Genomic DNA, 9,805 nt, shown 5'->3' on the forward strand with positions numbered 1-9,805 from the left:
CTCGCATCCAATGTCGATGTCTGTCTTTATGCTGAAAGCAATGAGGAATCTCGAGTCAGTTTCTCTACCTTCGTATATGCAGAAAGGAAAATCGACGAAAAAGAATGAAACCTTTATTACTTTTAAGGTATTCAAAGTACTACTTTACATATGTCATAAACAATTTGCACCCTCTCCACTACTGTACTGTATAATGATGTGTAAAATATTTGTAAAGAAATGGAAGTATAAGCCGGAAATTGATTAGAGTTTCACTCACTCTTTCTTTACATCTGATCACAAGGGATATGACCAAAAATATCAGGACATGCCTCCCACTTGCCCTTCTCCCTTGCTTCCCAGTAACCACCAATGTAGTTGTAACTATCACCCCCTTTCTCTTTTGCAAACCACTGCGGCTTCCAACCCCTTTCTTGCATTTTCCGAGCCTGTATGCAAATAACCAATCAATAACTTCCACCTACTCAACTAGGAAATCTAATGCATTTTAGCTACGTTGCTTCGACTCTCCAAAAATGTTGCTCAGATACTTCAAAAAAACACTATTTTTGGAGGATCCGACATGCACCCGTTGAATATGTACCAACTGTTTTCGCAGAGTAAAGAGGAGGTTTGAGATATAGAATGCAAATCATCTCCTCCTTTTATGTCTACTTCGTTTAAAGTACCTGAGTTGCTTGGAGTTCTACGTGGATTACCATGTTATAAAATAACTGCTAAGTAACTTAATATTAGTGAACTAAAAGGAAACAAGTGGAAAAAATGATAAGAAAGTAATGTAATTGGTACATATGTATAACTTGCCCTTCTTATTGGCCAAGTGATGCATATATACCAATTACATTACTTTCTTATCATTTTTTCCACTTGTTTCCTTTTAGTTCACTAATATTAAGTTACTTAGCAGTTATTTTATAACACGTTATCAGCACGAGTCTCTGCTAGTTCAAGTAAAGACTTTAAAAGCCTCGGAGGTATAAATTTTCCTTCTTTTAGTATATTAATCTTAGTAAGTTCTTTTATAACGCAGGAAACAAACTGCAATACGGTTCTCTTCTCAAAAGTAAATCAACAAACAAGGACAGACGAATCTCCTCTCATTTCCTAGTCGGCTCATGACCTCGACTTTTAACCAAAATAAAAAAAAAGGGCTGTAAAGATTACCTGTCGTTGCCGTTCCTCAAGACGTAGCTTTTCTGAATTAGCCCTGTCATACTCACCATTCTCCAAGCACCTCTGATCAGGTCTAAGTCTAGAATCTGTTGGTGGCAGCTTGTCCTATAAATGAAGTGATATTAAAACCAAGGTCATCCAGGACTACAATGAATGTGTGAAGAATCGATATAAAGTTTTCTACTGAGGGTAAGAGCAAATGATATTTGCAGATACTTCATATAACTACTGCTTTTCATTCGAACATAATAAATCAACACATACCTTCAGTCCAGGTATGAGCTCATTCATTGTAATTGCGAACCGTGTCAGATTATATCTAGTAGGATCTTTTGGAGGTTTGCTCCGCTTCCATAGCAAATGAGCCTCAGAGAGAGAATCAAATCCTTTTCCTGAGGAGAAATCCCCATTCACATAATGCATACTCTCATCCCACTTCCCAAATAGTGTAGCTACTGTCTTCCCACTCCTGTCTTGAACTATTCCCTGAACCTGCAAAAAGGAAATTCAGGAAGCAACATGCTCAGTCTGAAGCAAGACACTACCCCAGATTTTTACAATAATGATTTCTCCAAAAAAAAAGAGGAAAAAATCCTGAATTCCAATCACATAAAAATTGCACTATCACGGAACTGACGAAGACATCGAATACAAGGTGGAGATGCAACTGGGATCCAAGTACTTTCCCTACAGTTCCTTTAAATAACAATGCAAAGCCTCAAAAAGATCATCTCACATAAGTTCTTTTTTCTCTCCTCCCCTCTGTTGGTAAACAACATATTGGTTATTTCCAACTCTAGCTTTGAAAAAATAATTTGTGCATTGTGAACATTGAAATAGTTTCAGCTTTCCCCTACAGGCTAATTTATGAAATCAGCATATACATCATAGCATTTCTGTGCTAGCACATCCTTCTACAAAATGTTAACAATTCAACAACCACAGGGTTTAGTACCCTAAGGGAATTTAACAAGGAATATTTTGCACCAACAAGCACGAAATCTGAATGAAACCACTTTTTATTATCAGATTTGACTCCAAAGACACATGAACTGCACCAAGACAAAATATGCTTGTCATCTCAGCTTTCCTGTGGCATACCCAGTTCACAATAACCTCAAGCTAAATAGAATTGTTCACTCTATACGAACAGCATGCATTCTGCAATAACCGTTCCGTTCTCATATTAGTCTAATGCAGACTTCAACAAGTGGAAGCATTCAAAGATCGGGGTTTCTTGCATTTTCATGAAGGATATTGAGAATAGAGAGAGACCTGATGTGGATTCCGGTCTATTATTGATTGCTCCTTGAATTTCAGCTTACAAGAGTAATTACGATTTCCTTGTATGCGCATTGTACCATAGTGATCGCAATATAGTTTCCCCAAAATCAGATTGTATATCGATGTAGTTACCTTTTATAAGAAAATTCACACGAAAAAAGAAAATATTAACTCATAAGAAATGATCAAAAGAAGGATAAATATTCAAGTGTCCTTACACAAATATACCTTGCTCCACTGAAAGATTTCCCCATCATCAAATTCAAGAGTCAATATACCAACAGGATCCAACTGGATTGAGCGACCCCAAAATTTGCTTTTCAAATTGCTATCTCCCCAGAATTTCCATCCTGTACCCTCACAATGGCATGCTATTATCATGGGATGATGACTTACCTAAACAAGGAGATAGATACATCAGACATCAGCGACATGCTGGCAAGCAGCCTTGAAAACATTTTAAGCTACAGACTCTTGCTTGAGATTAATTGTCACCCAAAAATGGAGTCACTGGGAACGCCCACTTTGACTCCCCTATTCTCCCAAATCTTTCTCTCATGACCTCTCAACTCAAGACTGACAAAAGATACTTCTTAGTGACCACTTACCACAAAGAACTTCCAGTTACACAATGTCATCAAGAAATCACAAGCATGAGAAAGACTGGAAAAATAAAAGGCGTAAATAGAGACACAGTGATTCTGTAGAACAACAGTTCCATGACAAGTTGGAAGCTCGTAATGATCATTCATCTGTATATCCCTGCCATATTCCTCAGAAACTACAGAAGAGTGAAGACTACTCCAAAGAGCAAAAAAGTAATGACACCTTTTCTGAGAAAAACCGAAGGCCTTTATCTGGATACTCAGCCTCATAAGTCTCCCCTAACAACGGATTGAATGGTTTGCAAATCCTTCCTTCAGTAGAAGCATATGCAGATACGGCAAACGCTGCTACGTTGAGAATCCTCATAAGGTTGTCACCCTATCAGTAAGAATTGAAATCAGAACTTCATGGATAGAGAAAAATGGCTAGCATAAAATGCTAATGCGGACAAAGGGAATTACGTCTGAAAAGCACTTGAAATTTTGTTAAAGAAAAGAATAATGATGAAGTATCTTTTCCTTTATTTTTGACAACCACCAATTAGGATGAACATTGAAAACACAAGCTCACATTGCAGACACAAGGATGAGGACAATGACACCTTGAAAACTGGTAAAAAGTTCTATTCTGCCAACTAAGTAGAAAGATGAAGAGAAAAGTGACGATCATTAGTGTTGCCAGATAAAAACAACTGAAACTGAGTCACTTAATTATAAGCATCAATATGGTTCAGATAGCATGATAGCTGTGTGAACACACCATCCAAAGAGCAAACTGCAATTGCTGCAAAGACATCTACTGATAGACCAGAACTGAAGGCACAAGTCTGTAAACTCACTTATGAGTACAGGGAATTTAAGAAAATACCAATTTGTCAAGCCGGAGACCATGCAATGATCATGTTTGCATTTGTAGAAACAAAAAGGTCAGTCAGTTCATCCAATGAAAAAAAAAAAGAGGCAACAGAGGCCCCGTAAAAGAAAAGGAGGAAATGGCATATCGTGAAAATCCTAGTGTCAGATGTGACAAATCACCACCAACTAAGCTTTTCAAAGATATTGCAGGCATCCCCATACTCGTTTCAGAGTCAATTATGTCCATGGAAAAAGATATCTGAAGGTTCGAATAGATTATTCATAAGCTTAGGGAGCCGTGCATACTAATTGTTTCATGTACATGAACAAACATGGTCTTTGCAGATAAAAAAAACATATCAATCAATCAACTATACCTCGATCCAAACAAGGCTGGATTAGTTCACACGAATCTTCTATTACGTTTCTGTTTTGAAAATACTTAAAAAGGAAAAGGGTCAATGCATTCAAACAGAGAAAGAGAAGATCCAGTGATTTGGTTGGGGGGGGGGGGGGAAGAAACGTAGATTACTATGAACCACTTTGAATCGAAAATCAAAACGGATGACAAACGTCTAACAGAATATAAATTAGATAGGTAGGTGGTACCCAGTGGATAAATAGTCTTGAACTAGAGAAATTCTACCATTACACTGTAATTGCAGAGCTTAGTACGATAATAATACCAAAAGGATGTGACCTGAGCACACGCAATGGAACTGTAGACAGTCAAGTGAAAAACAAGAACATATGAAGCTTCACAAAAAGGCATGGCTTCAAATACCCCAAAGATGCAGAGGGCCAAGGGAACATCCCCTACACACCACCCATGATTATTTCATCCTTTTATTCATTGCAGGGTGTTGAAAAGTAAAATTTAAGTGTCTTCAAACTTTAAAGCAAAGCCATAGAACCCAGTAAAGACGGCACAGAGATTTTGCACACAGTTTTATAATATTAGCAGAAGAGATCATGACCAAAACTTGAATAATTTCAATCATTTAGCAAACCAAAATAGATAATATTATATGATATCTGTGCCATTTGGTTTAGTTCAGCCAATTTATGATGAAGCGTCAGAGGTGACTAAGGAACCTATCTTGATTATCCTGCACGTCACAAAAATGCCCCAAATATACGTAACACGGTGAAGAGCACTAGCTTTATTATTGGGCAAATTACTGTAGATAATTCTTACAAATCTATCCAAAAGGTGAAGGGAACTTGTCAGCTTACCCTTCTTCCCCATTCAGAAGCCCGATCAAGAAGGTATGAGTACTCCAAGTCTTCAAATGATTTTTGCAAAGAAGAAAGGGGTTCATTGAAGTAGACAGGGAGGCACACTTTCGTGAGATCCTTCCCAATATTGTCTTTGATCATCGACCATAAACTGACTCCTTTCTCTTTTTCAATGGGATTAGGCAATTTCTTACGACGCTTAACATAAGGAAACTTGGTTCCAGCAGATCTAATAATAGGATCGACACTTTCATCAGATGCATATGCATACAAATCATCATCATCCGAGGAGAAAGATGATGTTCGAAAATCAGAACCACTGCTTTTAAAAGAGCTTGATGAAAGAAAATCTTTAGTGTCAAAGAAAGTATTCTCTTCATCATCAGTATCTTCCTCAGCAGCATCAACTCTTTCATTGTCATCCTCCGATTCACTTGCACTTGCTTCTGAAACAAACATCCAAGAGGATTTAAGGGTAATGATTACAATGGCGAACACAAAATGTATCCATGCCGAATACACCAAAATGATCCTCTTTGAGCTGCAGAAGTTCAATTCTAACAGATCAAAGAAACAAGACCAAATCACATAGGATATGGAACCCATCAAAATTGTTATTACTCCCTCCATTCATTTTGTATGGAAGTGTTTGACCATGCATTAAGTTCAAGAAAGAAAAGACTTTTGACAAATACCTAAAGTACCATAAAATGTGTGATCTTAACATGTCATGCCATTTCTATGGCTATGGTCTATAAGATCATGACATTAAGCATAAAATGGGAAGTTTCAAATATAGGAAGTTGTTTTACAGAATAGACTAAAAGGACAGTGTGTCATATAAATGGGAACAAACAGAGTAGCACTTTTAGAATATTGAAAACAAAGAATTCTTAAGACAACAAATATATGATAATCTTGAGTTATACCACCAACAACAACCACCTACCCAGTGTAATCCCACAGGTAGGGTGGATTGGCGGGGGAGGGGGATTTAAAGTGTACGTAGACCTTACACCTACCTCTTGGAAGTAGAGAGGTTGTTCCCGAAAGACCCCTAGCTAAGTAAACGCATATCAAGGAACATACAGAAGTAAAGAAAATATAACATATAATAGAGGAAGCATTACATAGCATTCAAGGAAAAAGAAACAAACGACAGCAAAATAATGTGATAACCCTCACAAGAAACGAGTTAGTTATACCAATGGCAGAAGTTATTTCCATAGGTATATTTAGTTATATCAATGGCAATACTTTTGAACACTCTGTAACAAAGTAAAATAAAGAAAAAAAAATTAGAGTCATACCACTGTATTTATCTTGCCTTAATTGAGCAGATGGTCCGACCTCTTTACACTGCCTTTGACTCTCATCAACCACAGTATTCTCTAAATCGACCTTTTCTGTCTGCAAAACAAAAATCAAGTACTTTATCACAAAGGGCAAAGAAAAGGAAGATAACAAATCAGATCTGGTCACACAAAATCAAAAGGACATGGAGCCTCTTTTTTTTGGCAAATAGTATTCTGGTATTCTTCCTTTATCTGTCTTATTTTTAGAAAACAAAATTATAACGTGAAGTGGTTACTGACTTACCAGTGCTGGGTTGGTGGTTCTCAGACTTGTTGACGTCATTTTAGTGTTCCAATGTACATAAAACAGTATTTGTTCCTTTTATTTCATTTTTTTGCAGAAAAATCTATCATCTTCAGTATTGGTTGAGAAGAATTTAATGCACCCAGCAAAATCGTGAAAAATAACGGCGGGATCATAACCACAAACATATGTGCCACTAAGTGCAAGTGAACAAACATATGTGCCACTTTTTGACTGATAAAGTAAGATGTTTTATTCACAGAAAGAGCATCAAGTAGATGCACTACTACAAGGAAAAGGCATTAACAACAGAACGAATGAATCCCTTTTCAGTGTCAATCTAAGAAAGGAGAACTAACAAAATCCAACAGCTGATCAGCTAATTACAATAGTCATATTAGTCCAGCAAAAAATATGAAGTAAGCACTTTGTTTGCAGGAGTGATCTGGAGTTGAGATTCAATCAACTATGTGCCACTTATAATTGATCAAATGAAAAATCATGATTGATGCATCCAAAATCCAAGACCCGAAACATAATGAACAAAATAAGTACATCCACAGTACTCCTAAAACGGAGTTCATTGAGAAGATTCCAAGTGGTTTCATATTTTGAATGACATAAGCAACTGAAGAAGAAAATGATGCTTTCTACAAGTCATGTTAGGTACCTCTAACTGTCTCAAGGTGTCCATAAGCATCCGATGCTTTTGCTTGAGTAGCATCAGTTGATTCTGCAAAGATGCAAACTCATTCCTCATTATCAGCTCACTCTCCTGAATAGCAGACTCACTCACACCCTCCTTCAACAGTTGTTGCCTCAACTTATCTGTTGAGACAGCTACATCGTCCACGGGAGCCATTAATTCACTGTTGGACATTCTGGGAAACATATCTTTCACAGCCTGCAATGCTTCCATCCATGCTATTCTGTCCTCTCTAGTCTCAGCCCTCAGGTGCAGCCTCTTTGTTCCAGTGAAAATCGAAAACCTCCTGTCGTCTGATCTACTCTCACGGATGGATGAGACCTAGCAAAGACTACTCAATTGTTAAAAAGCTATGTTACAGCAACAATAAAGTAAGCCGACCAGAGAATCACCACATCCAGAACAATTCAGCGAAGAACCAAACAAAACAATATCACCACAACACTGAGAAAAATGAACAGCACATACAAGAGGTATAAGGGGCAGAATTAAGGAAGAGAATATTTTCCTCTCTTTTTTGTTTTCATAAGCAATGTTACTTTTAACAATCTAGATTTCTACCCTTCAAGCATTCTTGCCTACTCCTCCCCTCCGAGCAAATTCGGAGTCCATATCTAATATAAGTAGGACTACTGAAGCACCTATTTCTTAAACTAAAACATATGAGGAGCAAATGAACCTTGCAACTCCAAAATCCAATATCATCACTGCTTTTGTAATTGATCGAGCAAATATAGCTTCCAACAAATAACATAGATTTTGTTAGTAACTACCTAACTTCAAATCTAGTAAGCACTTGGAAATTGAATTCAACAAATGAAGAATTCAACACGGCAAACAGTAAAGAATAACCTTGAGATGAACTTCACCAACAGGCTTGCGGCGAGCTTGAGAAGTTGCATTCGTCTTGTTCCTGGAGATTCTCCTAAGTGAGACTTCACCAATAACTTTAGATCCTTTCTCAGTCTCCGAATTGACAACAATCCTATCCGGTCCATGGATCTTATAATAGGATAAAACTCCATCCTGCAAGACGAACCACCTCGGTCTCCATCCCTTTCCATAGTTAACCCACTTGTGTAGAATTCCGGATATACCATTCCCAACGATGTCGTTGATCTTGACTTGATCGCCAGCGGATGCAGCACACGTCAACTGAATCACCTCCCTCATGGAAGTTGGCCGTGATAAAGAAGTGAAAATCGCCGGCGTTGACGAGGATGACTCGGTCAAACTGCGATGACGGTGATGATTGGAGTTACTTACAGTCCAATTATGATTGTAACTCCCGCTAGCAGAGCGGTTGAGTGAGTCAGCGGATCTAGTAAATTCCGGCGCCGGCGGCGGAGCCATCGGTAACGGTGAAGATTGGCAATTGTTGTTAATTGTTGGAACACAGCAAAATGGATGCATAGCATATCATACTAGTTTTTCAAAATTACTTTTTATGATATACAACTTCTTCTTCTTAATTTTTTTTTTTTAATCTTTTTATATATAATCTCTCTATATGAAACAATATTCAGTAAATTAATTAATCAAAATATTTTTTCTCCTCTCGATTTAAGTCAATAAAAAAAGTTACTTATTTCAAAAGGATATTAAGATGATATATTTACACAAGATCCATATATAAATATAATATATAATCTCATTAATATTATAAATTAATAATTTTTAAAATTATAAATATATCTAATACGATTTAGTGAAAGAAATTTTATTGTATTTTATTTTTCTATTAAACTTTAAATTTAGTCGAAGTTCAACTTTAACTTTTTCTTATTGCATTTATAAGTTTTGGTGTTCTAAAGGTATTGTATTATCTTTAATTTCATTGTCATCGTTGTTGTTTTTTTGTATCTACAATTTCTTCTTGCTCTAAGCCACTGTATCATTTTCACTTAGATAATTTAATAACCACATTTATATTGTTTCGCTAATCAAAATCATTAATCATGATCTCAAGTTCATAAATAACATTTTCACAAATTGATATGTTCATTCAAATTCTCTAAGATTTCACCTTCAAATATATTTTTCAATGTCGAAAATAATATCATGTTGTCTTTTGTTGAAAATCTGTCACCCAAACTGATATTGCTAAACTCATAACATTCAAAACATTGATTTTTTTGATCGATTTCATGTCCCACTTTATAACCTTCTAATATCCTACGATATAACCTGTTCTGATAATATATTTTGAAAGCTTTTATTATCCAAATATCATAAGATTGAATCTCAAAACACTCTATAAGTTAATTTTATTAATTTATCAATTAGATAAAAAATCTCTACAAACTAATAATATTTTACGGTCCCAATTATATTAATTTAGAAA

At 36.3% G+C, this 9,805-nt stretch overlaps 1 protein-coding gene across 3 annotated transcripts; it reads right to left on the bottom strand.

Moving 5' to 3' along the window:
- Positions 1-91: 91 nt before the first annotated feature.
- LOC107004797 (oxysterol-binding protein-related protein 1C-like) lies at positions 92-8,932 on the bottom strand. 3 transcript variants are annotated; one of them, XM_015203149.2, is made up of 10 exons: positions 8,314-8,932; positions 7,426-7,782; positions 6,467-6,566; positions 5,154-5,599; positions 3,286-3,441; positions 2,686-2,853; positions 2,449-2,589; positions 1,438-1,665; positions 1,165-1,278; positions 92-428 (listed from the first exon to the last, which is right to left on the bottom strand). In XM_015203149.2, the coding sequence occupies exons 1-10, from the start codon at positions 8,872-8,874 to the stop codon at positions 267-269; spliced, it is 2,433 nt and encodes an 810-aa protein (XP_015058635.1). In that variant the 5' UTR covers positions 8,875-8,932; the 3' UTR covers positions 92-266. The 3 variants fall into 3 exon arrangements, with proteins under 3 accessions (XP_015058635.1, XP_015058634.1, XP_027768721.1); XM_015203148.2 differs by having other exon boundaries at positions 5,154-5,602; XM_027912920.1 differs by having other exon boundaries at positions 5,154-5,602; positions 7,426-7,792; positions 8,314-8,922.
- Between the last annotated feature and the right edge of the window lie 873 nt (positions 8,933-9,805).

This window comes from Solanum pennellii, chromosome 11 (assembly GCF_001406875.1).
Source record: "Solanum pennellii chromosome 11, SPENNV200".
Taxonomy (NCBI): Eukaryota; Viridiplantae; Streptophyta; class Magnoliopsida; order Solanales; family Solanaceae; genus Solanum; species Solanum pennellii.

What these genes read in the sequence shown, in the direction of transcription:
- LOC107004797 (XM_015203148.2), bottom strand. Translation starts at nt 8,874, where the DNA reads ATGCATCCATTTTGCTGTGTTCCAACAATTAACAACAATTGCCAATCT. An exon ending in ACACCTTGAGACAGTTAGAG is followed by an intron (nt 6,567 to 7,425) that starts GTACCTAACATG and finishes TTTGTTTTGCAG; the next exon opens with ACAGAAAAGGTCGATTTAGA. An exon ending in AAATCTTTCAGTGGAGCAAG is followed by an intron (nt 2,590 to 2,685) that starts GTATATTTGTGT and finishes TTCTTATAAAAG; the next exon opens with GTAACTACATCGATATACAA.